The sequence below is a fragment of the Sander vitreus genome, chromosome 6, assembly GCF_031162955.1.
Source record: "Sander vitreus isolate 19-12246 chromosome 6, sanVit1, whole genome shotgun sequence".
Lineage (NCBI taxonomy): Eukaryota > Metazoa > Chordata > Actinopteri > Perciformes > Percidae > Sander > Sander vitreus.
The window spans coordinates 29333092-29348833 of record NC_135860.1 but is presented as its reverse complement, the minus strand read 5'-3'; the positions used below and the strand labels follow the sequence as shown (position 1 = coordinate 29348833).

General features: G+C 42.0%; 2 protein-coding genes across 2 annotated transcripts; both read right to left on the bottom strand.

The window, feature by feature from the left end:
• Positions 1-6551: 6551 nt before the first annotated feature.
• LOC144520041 (calcium homeostasis modulator protein 5-like) lies at positions 6552-11429 on the bottom strand. The gene is made up of 2 exons (XM_078253644.1): positions 10533-11429; positions 6552-8991 (listed from the first exon to the last, which is right to left on the bottom strand). Exons 1-2 carry the CDS (start codon positions 11073-11075, stop codon positions 8602-8604), a joined length of 933 nt encoding a protein of 310 aa, XP_078109770.1. The 5' UTR covers positions 11076-11429; the 3' UTR covers positions 6552-8601.
• Positions 11430-11532: 103 nt separating this feature from the next.
• On the bottom strand, positions 11533-15176 carry calhm6 (calcium homeostasis modulator family member 6). Its single transcript, XM_078253642.1, has 2 exons — positions 14556-15176; positions 11533-13130 (listed from the first exon to the last, which is right to left on the bottom strand). Exons 1-2 carry the CDS (start codon positions 15099-15101, stop codon positions 12702-12704), a joined length of 975 nt encoding a protein of 324 aa, XP_078109768.1. The 5' UTR covers positions 15102-15176; the 3' UTR covers positions 11533-12701.
• Between the last annotated feature and the right edge of the window lie 566 nt (positions 15177-15742).

Below are 15742 nucleotides of genomic sequence, written 5' to 3'. Positions count from 1 at the left end.
GTTGCCATCAATATCATATTGTTCAAAATCAAGTCAGTCTTAATGTCCTTCATAGTAACACCATAGACAATATTTTCTCTTGTGAGAGGAGTGAGTAGTTGGATTTTGGTTGAGAGCCAGTCCTGTAAATCCTCCCAAAAGGCTTCGCAGTACATACAATGGAAAAACAGGTGATCAGTAGTTTCAATTTCAGTTTTGCAAAAGTTACAGTTATGATCCACGCCGAATCTCTTCCTTAGCAGCTCGTTGGATGGATAAATATTACTCATCATTTTAAAATAAACTTCTTTTGTCTTGGGGCTTACAGGATACTTGATATAGTTGGCTCTATATCTATATCTATATTCTATAAACAGCGATTTGGTGCATTACCTCCGACTGCTGGTGTGGAGTGTGGATCACAATATCTCATTTGTACAATAATTCTAAATAGCCTAACACAGGCCTAATAATAATAATTACAAATAATAACTGAATGCATATATTCTTAATCATATCAACGTGTCTAAGATACTGAAATAGTACTCGATAACTCAATTTCTTGGGTTCTTTTGCAGAATATCTTTTAGATCACACTTATATCTGAGTGAGGTTTTGAATCATATTTAAAGGCCTTTCTCTTCTCATATTTGTGACAGTAAAGTAACAGCTGCTCTGGCCTCAGTATAACATCCACCTGTGTTGTGCTGACCTGTTCTGAATCTGAACACTGTGCTGTGGAGTCCAGTGTGTCACAGTCCAAGTCTTGATATTATTCTCTCCTCTGCTTTCCTTTCAACTCTGTAAAACTATCAGACTTTGCTCTCTTCCTCCCATTGCTTTTGCCCCCCCGTTCCTTTAATCTCTGTTTAATAATGCTTCCGTTTGGCTGAAACTAACTGCCAAACCAATGGCATTACAGTATTTGTGTAGCCTCCATATCTGCCACCAACTGGCAAAGGGAGGAACTGAAGGATGAAACTGTTTACAAACTGAAGAAAACTGTTTAAAGGGATTAAAGTTATGAATCAATTTAAAAGAAATGTATTTGATCACACTTCCATCTTCCATATTAATATCAACAATAGACTGCCACGCTCGCATTTGACGTGTTGTTTATTGTTTCATAACTCCTCTTGTTTTCATACTGCCATAGTTTCATAGTTTTTATTTTATGGATATACATGCTGATACTCAATCAGGGTTTTTCTTTTTTCTTGTATACTGTAACAAGTACTGAAAGTAGTGTAAAATAATGATGACTAATTATAAATAAAATTGAATGAAAGCTTTTTAAGTTGAATTATCAAACACTTTATATTTTGATGAATGAATGAACAAAACATATTTGTTTACTTCATTTACACAGTGGAGATGTACAGTATTTGAATAAAACAAGGATAATAAAGATAAAGATAATATTGATACTTCGATATATATTCTGTATTTTACTCCGTAGTAATGCAGTGTTAACGAGAAGGCTCCCTCTTGTGTCTTTTCATGAAATACTGTGTATGTGGTGAAATGAAAGATGTAGTTGAGTCAATACAGAGGCCTAAGTGTAAATCATAAGGACAACAGCCACAGATGTCCTGTCATATCTAGCCCCATAGTCTATATTGACAAAGTTTCATTTCTGGGATCTGTCCAATCTGAGTTTTCTGTTGCGCAACTAAAACAACTTTTGAAAGTGCACATGTTCCACCAAAACAAGTTCCTTCCTGAGACTATTTAGCAGTAGAGATGCACCGATTGACCGGCCGGTGACCGGAATTTGCCGATTTTCACATCATCGGCCATGACCGGCGACCTGACATATGCCGATTTTATGCCGGTCAAATTCACTCGGGCGCCACATGATTTACATCGCGTAACAGGAACACCACACGTGCACATGCAGGGTTTTCGCTGTATGCATGTAGCAGCGGCGCACTGCCGCTCAATCAGCTGTTTATGAAATGTCATAAAGTCGTACACGGCTCGAACAGCCAGCCGCTCTCTCTCTCTCTCCCCTCTGAGGCTGAAAAACTGGAACGTGAAAACCGCAGTCACGCGGGTCCCGTGAAATATGACAGCTACAGTTTATCGGAAAATAGCGTTGTGCACACTGACTTTGATGAATTTACTGTTTATCAGACCCCAGATGAGACAAGAAGCTAACGTTAGCAAACGCTGTGGTCCCTTTGCCTCTGACGCCCCGCTGGCCGCTGTAGGAGACGCTGTATTCCTCCGACACGCTGTATTAACGTTACTGTTTAAAACGCTTTCCATGTCAGTGGGGGTGCATACCAACAACTTACCATGCAAAACCAACATTAAAAACGTAGTAATCTTTAAAGAGTTTAGTTTTGTTGTTAAACTGTGTGTAAAATGAGCGGTGACGTTAAATCATCTGTTTCAGGTAACGGCATTCTAGGGTACCGTCTATTTGCTGGATTGTTCCGAGGTAACCGTCGGTAGCTAACGTTAGCAGATAAGCCTGTTGACAGTATTGGTCACATTTATGCACAATGACAAATAAAGCAAACTTGCTAAACAAGGAACTACACACTGTTTAGGTAACGTTACTGTTGACGTTCAAACAGGCCTGTGTGTGTGTTTTGATAAATATCTTTATACTGCATTAAGGTTATATTTATTTTTATTTGTTATTTATATAGGCTATTATTGTATTGCTATTACCTGTTTTCCCTGTTTTCATACATACAGAAGTTTATTTTGCTAAATATATCACATTTGTTTAGTTGGATATTGGATGTGAAAAGAAGGAAATGGTTCTTCCATAACATTGCACTTTAGATATGTGTTAATTTCCCACACCAGGAGTCATTTATATAGTTGTATTTTATAGCGATCAATTATCTATTTAAAAAATGTTCTATGCAAAATGTAACATTTTCTATAAAAGAAAAGATAGAAAATAAATATTTGTGTGTGCTGTAAAGTGGTTAGAAAAAATGAAATCGGAATCGGCTAAAATCGGTATCGGCTGGCCTAACTCAAAGAAAATCGGAATCGGCCTAGAAAGTTGTAATCGGTGCATCTCTATTTAGCAGAGGCACCGTGGCTCCGTCCGGTGCTTAGCACCACCCAAGACGATTGTGATTGGTTTAAGAAATGCCAATAAACCAGAGCACGTTTTTCTCCCATCCCTGAATGCTGTATAGACTAGCCAGACCCTCCTTCGCAGAGCTGTGGAGGAAGGTCTGGCCAACGCGAGACTAGTAGCCCCATAACATAAGACAGTATGTTAACGGTCATGGCTGTGACCCTGGGTTTCCCCTCCCCCTGTGGTGGCTGATGGGAATGATCCTTTAGCACAGGGGAACAGGGTTAGGTCAGGTACACACCCAACTCCCCAGGATGCCTTTTATTTCCAATTTATGAAGTCATGCAATGTGTAAGATGACACAGTGGTACCTCAGGTCTCATTCAGGGCAGTGTCCAACATAACAGCAGTAGGTCATGACCTGCAGATGTCCACAGGCAGAGGAGTAGTTCCACTCTGTGTCTCAGTAGAAAATGGGAAACGTAACAGCTGTTTGATAGGACAGTGCTGCCTAAAGCACTCCCATCCTGCTCAGGTCAGGGGAGGAAGTTAACACATAACACACACTCACGTTCATATACACACACACACACACACATAGGATAAGCTCTACTGCAGTATGGACAGGCTGACACTGTCTTTGCTGAGGTGTTTGGGTTCATGAGTTTCAGCTAAACTTAACACCTGCTGTACTGTACTGTTTAATCCTAAATTCTCCTCGATGGAGATTTAATGCTTTTGTGTAAGTCATCAAGCATCAAGACCTCCCAAACCTTCTTCATGAAGTTGTTCCTTCATAGGAGTTGTTGAGTTTTTCCCATAACACAGTCCATATGTAAACCAGCCTGTAAAAAGAAGTGACTGACCCAGTAATCTGCCAGAGCTTCCCCAGTATCTGTGGCTGCGGTCCTTATGATTTTCACTCAGGCCTTCTGTCGACAAGGGAGGCCTTGGAGGACGCTTCTGGGATGGCCATATTATGGAACGACTCCACAGAGAGTCAGGGAAAACATAGTTGAACAGACCACAGGCTTGTAGCAGGTATTAGCTTGTTCTCCACCAGTTCACTTGGAAATACAGATTATATATTACAGAGCATTCTAAAGGTGACAACAGCCTAGAATTCAGGACCAACTGTCCTTTCCAGAGAGTGTGATCAGGCTTTAGCTCACAGGTTAATAACTTACCGTGTTGCCCAGAAACTGTCATTACGATCAACACCATCCAAACAGGAAATGTGTTCACGCAGCATGGTTTAGATGTTTTATGGCAAAAGAATGCAGAAACAAAGGCAGAGACATCACAGCAACAGGTTCAGTGGGAAACCACCACTGACTTCACAGGCATGCCAGTGATTTTTACCAGGCAAGAAATTGGGAGAACTGCTGAGTAATACAAGTAAACAATGCTGGTTTTAAAACATATAAAAAAGCTTTTATACGATTGTTTCATGGTAGGAAACATTAGGTACGGTTAGTGTACCACTCACTGCTGGTGTTTCCCAATTAGGGACCGTTCGGTATTTATGGAATGGACCACCGGAGGAAAATAGGGGAGGGTCATGTATTTTTGTTCTTTGTTGAGGGGAGGGTCACCCAACATTTTTTTGTCTAGGAGGGGGGCTTTTTGTATTCATGAAACAGCAAAATTTCAAAGTGGCTTGTTTGGTGCATATTTTTCCATGTAGCTCTCAGTCTCGGCCCCCGCTACCAAAATGGGTCTGACCCATGAGTTTGCTGAGTCAGAAAAATGACTCAAAAAATGAGTGGAATAATTATGTTTGGCATGACCAGACATTTTATAAATATTTTAAATAACACAAAACAACTAAATGGTGGTAGGTAATGCATATGATTTCATATACTGCTTTAGTAAAACAAATATTACCTGGCTGACGATGGGAGCAGCAGGACGCAAAAAACTAAAATGACTGTTGCACTATGTCTGGACATCTTGTCATGCCAACGTTGCAATAAAGGTTTCCTAAATGCCATGTATATACATGTGATGTCAGCTTACTAATTGATTGCGGGTTTTGTGTAGATTTGGACTTTTATACGTTTATTCCACTTTGTTTAAACGGCGAAGTTCACCTCGTTCACCTGTTTGGAGCTGGCTGGTGAATGTGACGATCGTATAGGCCTTGCTGGATACACTGTATCATTTACCTTTTTGTGGATCTACTGATCACTGTGGATTACTTTTTTTTCGTGTCATTGGATTACGGCAAAATACTGATTTATTTTCTTAACGTGTCTTAACGTTTTATGGTGTGATTGCACTTCATTTCTGTGTTTGGAGAGGCATCTCAACAGACTGTAGGTCCAACACTGATTGTCCACTGTTACATTTTAGTTAGTAGTGCTAACCAGTATAGAAGGCATCCATAAATTGATGAGGAGGGTCATGCCTCTTTTCACAATCATTTTGGAGGGTCATTGAAAAAAATTTACTGGCGAAGGGAGGGTCAAGTCTAATTTTACTAAAGATCCCAAAACTCCTCCGGTGGCACTTTATATAAATAACGAACAGTCCCTTATAGAAAGTTTTGCAGTTGTATAAATAATTCTCTAATTATGTTTTTGTGGATATACTTGTACTGTCGACTTTAAGAGCTGGCTGTTCATAGTCATCAACCTTTGGAAAGGGACTTAGTCTTGCATTGCCAGACCTTCCTCCACAGCGCTCCTTTCCTATATTCCTTATGTTATTGTAGTTCTGTACCTGTAATTCTCATCCTGATCTTTAAAGGAACACGCCGACTTATTGGGACTTTAGCTTATTCACAGTAACCTCCAGAAGATAAGTCCATACATACCCTTCTCATCTCCGTGCGTGTTGTAACTCTGTCTGATGCCCCCAACGCTAGCTAAGCCTAGCACAGTGATTTGCTAGCAGCACCTGAAGCCCTGTGGTGAGGAGCAGAGAGTTCGCATGGAGTTCGCTCAGAGTTGGAGTAATAGAGTCAACAATTACTAGATAGTAAAAGCATAGTGACCTTGTTATTTGTACACGCTGTGACTATACAAATCACAACATGTAAACAGGAACATGTTGGCGTTATGTTGTCACTTATTCGGAGCAGTAGGCTAGTTGGAACCGGTTACCTCCAGGATCTGTGCTAGGCTTAGCTAACGTAACGTAACGTAAGCTAGAGTTACGACACGCACGGAGATGAGAAGGGTATGGACTTGCCTAACTCTGGGGGTTATGGTGAATAAGCTAGAGTCCCAATAAGTCGGCGTGTTCCTTTAAGGACACACAAGGATGCAAGTAAAAGCTCGTCATGAAAGCTGCACAGTGATTCTGTAACACGGCTGGGCATCAGGCTCACTTTGCTGAAAGACTGCACATCAGTCAGGAGGGTAATTACACAGAGCATCATCACGATAAACGCGTCCTTCACTGTCAAACATGACAACTCAGGTGATACAGCACACCATCCAGAGGCATCAGGTTTAAAGTGGCTAGCTTTAGCTGCCTTAATTCTCACATATTACACAAAAACACAAGAGACACTCGATGCAGTATTACAGTTTACTTCATGCATTTTGTACACATTGTCAGTTTTTAGATTCATTATATAGCAAAAATACAACCAGGGCCAGAATTAAAACAAATACCGGTATATAAAAAAAAAAAACTCAGGTAATTAGTCCAAGTTCCATTAAAAACACCCCCAAAAAAGTCCACAGGCTTGTAGCAACCCCTAAAATGCTGCTGTAAAAGTACCTGTTCCCCCTCTGGCTTGTATCCGCTGCTAAATGTCAGCCAGTGTGTGTGGCCAAAAGCCATATTGCACCCTGATTCATGTCTACTGAAAGGAAGGAAGATGGAGTATAGAAAGAGTAGAGATTCAAACAGATATCTATATCAGTGTCTCTGTGTCCCAACCAGCAGCTGCAGATATCCGCCCACCAAGACCCCGGGTCTGTTCGAGAAAGGAAGTTTTTCCTCACCACGGTCACACCAAATGCTTGCTCGTGGGAAACTACTGGGTCTCTGTAAATGATAGAGTGTGGTCTAGACCTACTCTATCTGTGAAGTGTCCTGAGATAACTCTTGTTGTGATTTGACACTATGAGTACTACTAGTATTCCGTACTGGTCTGTATAAAAGTATTAACTTTGTAGTAGGGCTGTCAAACGATTACATTTTTTTAATCGCGATTAATTGCTTAATTTCTATAGTTAATCGCGATTAATCACATATTTTATCACATGATTAAAATTCTATTATTTTGCATTTCAGAAATGTTTTGAAGTACATATTAACAATGTAAAGCCATTCTTATCAGTGGATCTTGATTGGGAATCAAATGAATGCAAAGAAAGTTACTTTATGAACTTTACTTTAAGATTTGTATTTGTTTATTATTTATTTACTGTAAACAAAAGAAAAATGTGTGAATCTGTCATTATTGCACAATTCCTCCAAGTACCTAACTAAAAAAAAAAAAATCCCTATCCTTACCAGAGTCAATATAGTGTTTAGTAACTCCTAAATAATGTTGATTACTCACTGACATCCAGTGATCACCAGTTAATGAGCGTTTGCAGCACCTTGCAGCAGTTCCAGTTTGGCTGCTTTCTCCGTGTCATACAGGCTGTGTATGGTGAAAACTACTGTCTCCCTCGACGGCAAAGAGACAGGTCAGAACATGCCAACCGTAGTACGTCTTTAAGACCTGAGTCTTCTACAATGCTGGCAGGTCTGCAGTTAGTTGCCACCCGTTTCACAAGAGCTGTAGTCATTTTTTGGGATTTGGTTTCATCAACAGGTCGGCAAGTAGCACTCTCCAAAATACTGTTTTGCCTGAGTGGGTAGCATGCTAGTGGGTAGCATCAACCTGAGTCACGTTAATTAACTCGTAAGTGGTAGCTCAAGCTTGACGTGCTTCGGTGATATTTTATTCGGCTTTACACAATGTGAATATGGCTTTCGACTTCCAGGAGTTTTGGAAAATAAAAAGCTCCATTCAGAACTGTGTTGCTGCCGTCTTTCTCCATCATGCCTGCAGCCTGCAGCAGGAGGAAGTATCGCAGCTTGATGATAAGTCACGGTGCGGCAAAGGGTCAAAATAGAAGCCGAGTGAAGTGTAAAATAAAATAATAAATGGCGGCATGCGATTAATGCGATTAAAAAAAATGTACGCGTTATGCTCGGCCCTTAATCGCATCGCGATTAACGCGTTAATGCTGACAGCCCTACTTTGTAGTAATGTGAATATATTTCTGCTGTATGCTAAGGAAATAGAGTCATCTATAAAATGTAAATTATTCTCAGAAATAATAACCAGGTCATGACATGATTTTAAAACATGTAGTGTTATTAAAAGATGCAGCAGTGTTGCAGCGGTAGTGAGAATTAGTGTGTATAAAATAGTGGTTGTACAATTGCAGTGTGGCAATAATATCATTCTTTGGAGTAACATCGTGAAAAGGCAGCTTTGTCAGTGAAGAGGCAGTCTGGCATAGCTTATCCTGAGTCAATCTTGTACATAAAATAGACTTAGAGTTAAATAACAACAATGATGAATACTTAACAACAGTCTCACCACAGTCAGTTGTTTCTCAGTGCATATCGCTTCCACCATACTCTATGTCCAACACAGGTTTGTTCTCTGGGAAGTCCCTGTCTGTCCTCTCCACGTAGCGCTGCAGGGTGCTGTAACACTGCTCGCTCTGGGTGAAGGTGTAGTATGCAGAGATCTCCTCCCATGCCCTGTGGTTGGGGAAAGGGAACGGAGCGGGGTCCTTGTTCTCAAAGAAGCTCTGCAGGTTTCTGTCGGCCAGTTTGGTGGCATATTCCACAGCGAGAGTATCAAAGCGCTCCTTCTCTTGTTCCATGTAGCGTTTCCAGAAGGTGAGCTGCAGGAAGCTGACTTTGGAGCGGCAGTTTTTGTAGCAGGTACCCAGGAGGCCCCCGATGACAGCGGTGATGATCACACACCAGCCCAGGATCTGCAGACACACAGGGATGAGATGGACTGATGCTCACTCAGCATTATTGAATCCACAAGGGAATACATACATATTTAAATACATACACTTTAACTTTAACATGCCCTACACTCATGAGGGTGCTTGAAGACTATTAAGGGTACTTTCACACTCAAGCTGTAACCGATGTTGTTGTCCAAGTGTTAATGATATTACGATTTGATCAGCCAGTAATCTGAAGTGATTTTCATAAATGTTTTCTTGTTAGGGTGTAACACTGATGATGAAAACTCAACTCAAGGTCCACTTACTACCTTTTTCTCTGGAGCTTTTCCGCCAGATTACAATATAGGAGAGAAATCAACTCTCTGTATTCATCAACTGACTTTGTCTGGCGATCAACAGAGAGTTAAAAACACAACTTTCCTTGGTGAAGATGGTTGCAGTTGAATAGAGCAGCTTAGAGAAAAAAACACCTTCAGACATAAGGCTAGGCAAAATGATGATATGCATTGTCAAAACGAGTTTTTCTAAATAGTTTATATCGCAATGTCGAAGTAACCAGCAGCCAACTGCGTTACAGCAATATGTAGCTCATATGGACGACACGTTCTGATCCTTCACGTTTCCTCATTTTGCACTACTTTTCATTTGTCAAATATAAAATGTACACAGAAGTTCACAGAAATAGGATTTACCATGTGGTTATTTCATTACTATTTTAATAATATAATAATATAATTTTGGGCATTTATCTCTATAGGACAGCTTAGACGTGAAAGGGGGGGAATGACATGCAGCAAAGGGCCACAAGTCAGAGTCGAACCCGTGGCTGCTCCGTCGAGTAGTAAACCTCTACATATGGGCGCCTGCTCTACCAGGTGAGCTAACCAGGATTCCATGTAGACTATTTATTTATTGAATTACCAGGAAACCTATAGAAAAACTATGATCTATATTCAGACCTGTCTTATATTATAGCTGTTTGCATGTAGAATAACTTATATTATAGCTATATTAAGTCAAGTGTAAAGATTTTCAAAATTTAAGGTTCATTTATTTGTCATTATACAACACAGAGTTGCACAATGAAATGTAAGTTGTAGCCCCTTCACGCCACACACACAGAACCTATATATATATATATATATATATTTAAAAAATTAAACTAGATTCATTTAAAATGAAACAACATATACATATCCTTTTGGCCTTTACTGCATACATTTACCTTAGTATTGTAATTCCATAAAGTTAGGGATGTCTAGAGACAGACAAAATTCAGACGATAAAAAAGAATGGTCAAAATTGAAGCGTCAGAACCCGACATATCCTGGCTTTTAGTCCCTAGTATGGCTCAAACCCCACTGGGTCCTACATTTCCCATAATTCAACTGGATAGCATCTTTTACTAGACCCTCCCTGTGTAGTAAACAGCCTCATCTTTTGAACTCCGTACCTCCATTTGTGTCTCTAAACCCAAGCTGAGCTAACCCCTATGACATCACTATGACATCATCAACTCCCATCAACAGGTGGGTCTCTCTCTGCGTGCCTCTTACCTGGGACTGGGCCCTGAACATGAGCAGCAGCTCCATGCGCTCATCGCTGGTCAGTTTGGAACGCTCACAGGGCACTCGGGCCAGCTCCTCCCGACACACCAACGTCTTGTTTTTACAGAACAGGTCCACCACCAGGTTATCATCCAGACCACTGACCGCACACTCATAGAAGGTCCCATTGAGCAGGGCCACGGAGAGCCACATTACAGGAGCCACACAAGCTCCAGAGAAAATGCTTATCAACACCCGGAGGTGGCCCAAGCAGTTCCCACGGGGGCACAGCTTCATGGGGTTGAGGCAGCAGCCAGTGTAGAGCCTCCACAACCTGCCGGTGAACAAGAGACCCAAAACCAGCAGCACTACAGCCGGGCCCAGCAGGAAGGTCAGCCCGTAGGCAAAGTTCTGGTCGTGGTTGCACGGGCACTGAAAGGAAACCACGGAGAAGACTCGCTCCCCACCTACAGTCAGGAGAGCCATGAAGCTGTAGCCAATGGTGGATTTCTGGTTCATGAAGAAACGCAGGACAGTCTGGAAGTTATCCATGGCATCAGCGGGGAGGTTTCAGACGCACTACACGACAAATTAACCAAAGTGAAAGACTGAAAAGAAAAGAAGTGAAAAGAGAAAAAAGTTGAGTGGTTGCAGTCAATCCCTGTTCTCCTGTGTTCTTTCACAGCTGAAGACAAAACAAATCTGCCAAGCCTGTTTGAGCCACTCCCTTTGGCTGGCTCTGGATCTCTTCAGACTCCGCCTGCAGAGGGAAGTCCCTGCTGCACTGCCACTAAAGAGATAGGTACAGCTGCACTTCACTTCCCTTTCTCTGTTTTCATGTGCATCCCTCTTTACATGCTTCCCTCTCCAATTATAAAAAAACATGCTGGTCTAGTTTTCCTGACTGTGAGTCTGTGTCCTTGCAAGGAATGCAACATGAAACATGAAACCCTTTCATGCTGGAAAAAAAAAAAAACACACCAAAGAAACGGAAACGAAGGCGTCATGCTTCTGTTTCTAATCACTTTTATATGGAGCAGTCATTCATTTATACGCAGTGAGAAGTTTGACAACCGGATTTGTTTGCCTTCATGCACACACACTCACCAAACACAATAAACACGTCTCATCATCATTCAACAAGGATGAAATCAGCCATTTTTGTTCTGGAATTTAAAAAAATGTGCACAGGGGAAAAACAAAACGTGCAGAAAATCGTGCAGAAGGACAGCATTCATTCCTTCCGTTGAAATGTTTCGGTAGAGAACATACAGTGCCATTGTTGCAGAGACAGAGAGAGGCAGTCAGCATCAGCAGCAGAGTGAGGAAGTGAGCACATCCTCTTGGTGGTTTCTCTGTTCCATTACCACAAGAGTGAAGTACTCAGACTGAATCACTCACAGTGCATTATACAGGAAGCAGTGAACATAAGAAGCACATCATTATTATTATTATTATTATTATTATTATTATTATTATTATATGCTGCTGCTACAGCCACACCATCATTAAAGCCATCACTTTGAGTTTTACAATGACTGTACAGGCTGTCACAAATGAATACATTCATTTCATCACTGAAGCTCACATGCTGAATATGTACATGTATACTGTTTGTATGCAGTCTACCAGCAGTGCACAGGAAGTGGTCCATTTCCTGTTTCAGCCCAGTCATTTAGGGGCATAAAGGCTCAAGTGAATCCTGATTTCACACTGTTCTGCTTTCAGTCGTGTCATCCTTTATATCTATATTTAAATGAGAATTTCAGTATTTTTCATCCTATTTTCAACCCTATTTTCCCACACACTTGTGTGTATTTGACTAATGTGAACAGCTATCTTTGAAATTGGTCCAACATTGAGCGAGAACGCTGTAACCGGCAGCTGTGAACCGAGCTGCAATGTAACCGTACAGGACAAATGTTCAGCGTCAGTCAGCGTCCACTAAAAGTGTTTGCCGCTGACAGGCTCAGATTATTGTTCTAAGTGTCTGACAACATTCTCGGAAGATGGAAAAATCTCGTTTTGAAATCTTGCGAGGTGACTTGCCAGAAGACAGCGGTGTGGATCCATGGATGTTATAGTGTGGAACATGAACAGGAGTGTGGAGACAGCAGATCCAGAGAGTTTGTTGTTTTGGAGTACAGACAGCTTAGCTTTGTTTTGTTTAAAATCTCGTCACACCGAGCCGTCATCTACAAAACTAAGAACAGCAGGGGTGTCGCCAGCGGGCTCATTTAACTTGACCGAAGCCAACCTCATCATCCCGTTGTCGGCCTCCTGCCAGTCCCCCACCGCCCGGTGCAAGGTGCTGTAGTAGTTGTCTTTGGTGCTGAACGTGTAGAGGGAGGAGATCTTCTCCCAGTCCTTGTTGGAAGGGGTGATGATTTCTTCAGGCGGTGTCTTGTTGAAGAAGCTCTTCACGTTCCTCTCAGCGAGCTGTTTGGCGTGTTTGGCGGTGTACGAATCCATCAGGCTGCTCTCTTCATGAACATACTCTCTCCAAAAGCGGATCTGCAGGTAACTGATGGGGGAGGTGCACCGAGCTACACAGGTCAGCAGCAGACTGGACAACATGACAAAGGCGACGAGCAGCCAACCCAGAATCTGTGGTCACACAGTATGGATTTAGAATCAGGGATAGAGAAAGCCACATAGACATTTGTCACACATTAATAGGTGAAACGAAAGGATAAAAAAAAAGAGAGCAATGTTTTATGCAGCTAATGGCTCCAACTGACAACAAGAAGTAACAAGAAACGGTCTAAATGCCAACAGGTCTCTGTCCTGTGGTCAATGTCCCTGACTACAGCAAGTGTTGTTTTTTCTTTCTCAGATCTGAATATGAAATATGACTTTTGCACACAAAAAGGAAGCGCACAGACTTTGGCCACCTCACTCAATGATTTGATAACATTAAAACTATTCATTTGACAGAAATTGCTTGGATGCAAGCATAAAGAGATCTTCAAGTTTAAATAAAAAATGGGTGATTATAAAAGATGGCTCTGAATTAGTCCTTGAATCAATTCCTATACTTTTAGTTTTTTTCTTCAAATATGTGATCTGGGGCCAGCAACTTCTTCTGAGTTAAATTAAAAAAATGAACCCATCTGTTTTTTTCTCATGCTATTGCCAGACTTTTTTTTATGGATGATACCAGACTGTAAAAGGATGATGCACGTGATGCTGTCACACTCTTAACACAACTTGATTTGGCTTTGATTTCACTTTTATAAGAATATTTTTCAGAAATGTGTCTTGCATGGTAAGGGGACCACTCTTTCTTAACAGAACACAACATTTAACCAAAATGAAATACTACAACAGCAAGTTATTACACTGCCTTGTTGAATACTTGATTCTGATTGGTCAATCACCTACGGTCTGCTCTATAACGTAACAGACCGTTTTGATAATAAACTCTGACCTCATGGAGCCTCCAGTGCGACACACACCCAGGTCTGATCAGCCTGCGGTGGGCCAGACTCGGGTGAGGGTGTATTGTGATAAAAGGCCGAAACGCTCAATGAGGCCGGGGGGTGCACAACTGATGATGTGTCTATTGGAGGCACCATAGGCGGTCATCCCCCAATCCAACCAAAGCCAAGAGGACATCTCCAACAACAGCGCTTGTGCTGAATATCAAGAGATCCTAACAACTAGTCCTAGAAAGCATGCTCTGATGGACTATTTTGAACCAACAAAGTCGTTTTAAAATCCATATTTGTGCTCATACGGAGCTCTGATAGCGCTGATCCCAGAGGGGGAGAGAGAGAGAGGCAGGAAACGGGGAGTTACAGCGTAGCAACAGTGCGAACAAAGCTCCGTGGTTACTTGTTGCAACTTCCTTGATTTTATATTTGTGCTAGGCCTACTGTAGGCTATTATTTTCTTTCTTGTCATTTGCTCACTGGCACCTCTTCAGCCAAGGAAAACTGTTTCCTAAGGCTGTGTTTCTTTTGATCCAGGTGAGAACTGTCCAATGGTTTGAACTACTTTGTTAGTTAAAACAGGTTAAGCAGCACTGACCTGAGACTGAGCTTTCAGGGTGAGCAGAACATTCTGTCTGTCCATCTGCGGGATACTGCTGCCTGTCCCGCAGGGCAGCCTGTACAGCTCCTGCTGACACTGGAACTGAGAGTCTTTCTCTCCACACAGGTGCTTGTTGTAAGCGCTCACATTGGTCCCGGTCATCGCACACTCATAGTATTTCCCGTTGATCAGAGCTACAGCGATCCAGCTGGCGGGCGCCACCAGCGCGGTGCTGCTCACCTGGAAGAGGGCCGTGCAGACGATAGTCAGCCTCCTCCAGCTGCACAGCGCGGTCCGGCGCTGGCACACACCCGTCAGCGTCTTCCACGTCTTCTTACTCAGGATGTAACCCAGCAGCAGCAGAGCCAGGGCGGGCACCAGCAGGAACACCATGCCGTAGAGGAAGTTCAGGTTGTTGCAGGGACAAGAGAACATCGCCACGGAGAATATCTGCTCCCCGCCCGCTGTCACCAGGGCCACCGCCCCGAACCCGAGGCTGTTCTGCTTGGTAGCGATGTCCAGAACCGTCTTAAACTTCTCCATCTTCACAGACTACTGTGTGACAGAGCTACTGATACGCACACTTTCACTTCCACCTTTTTGTGTCTGTCTGTCGTCACGAGCCTGCCCCCTTGAAACCCCAAACCAGGTGTAGGCTAACCCAAAACCTAACCTGCTCACCAAGTTTTATTTATGCAGGCTGTAGTTACGCTCAATAGATAGGCTAGAGGACACACCGGTGACCTCTGTGTGTAAGAGAGTGTGTTTCCACTTACAGACTGAAACGTTATTTCGTGGATAGACACGATGACCACTTATATTATACGCAAAAGAGTTTATGAAATACCTTTTAATGGAAATCTTGCGGATGAAAGAGATGTTTGGGTAGAGTTTTTGATTTGTATGTTGTCACACTGGTTAGGTTAGGCTATAGGCTCCTCTATAGGCTTTTGTATGACTAGGCCACCCTATGATTAATGAACATTATAGGCAAAATAATTCATGAATTATTCATTCATTTTAAATAATAATGAGTGTATGGAAGCGCATTGCAATCCTACACAAAAAAAGTAGACACATTTAAGTATTATGTTAATTACGAGATCAGGATCGCTAAATGATGATAATCAGAATAAGTAATTCCCTTCTCTGTAAATATAGGCCTAATATAGTAGCCTACATAA

Bases quoted from the DNA above. Each gene is read 5' to 3' on its own strand.
- calhm6 (XM_078253642.1), bottom strand. From the start codon at position 15,101: ATGGAGAAGTTTAAGACGGTTCTGGACATCGCTACCAAGCAGAACAGC. The intron at 13,131-14,555 runs GTCAGTGCTGCT...GTGTGACCACAG, and splicing joins CCCTGAAAGCTCAGTCTCAG to ATTCTGGGTTGGCTGCTCGT.
- LOC144520041 (XM_078253644.1), bottom strand. From the start codon at position 11,075: ATGGATAACTTCCAGACTGTCCTGCGTTTCTTCATGAACCAGAAATCC. The intron at 8,992-10,532 runs GTAAGAGGCACG...GTGTGTCTGCAG, and splicing joins TGTTCAGGGCCCAGTCCCAG to ATCCTGGGCTGGTGTGTGAT.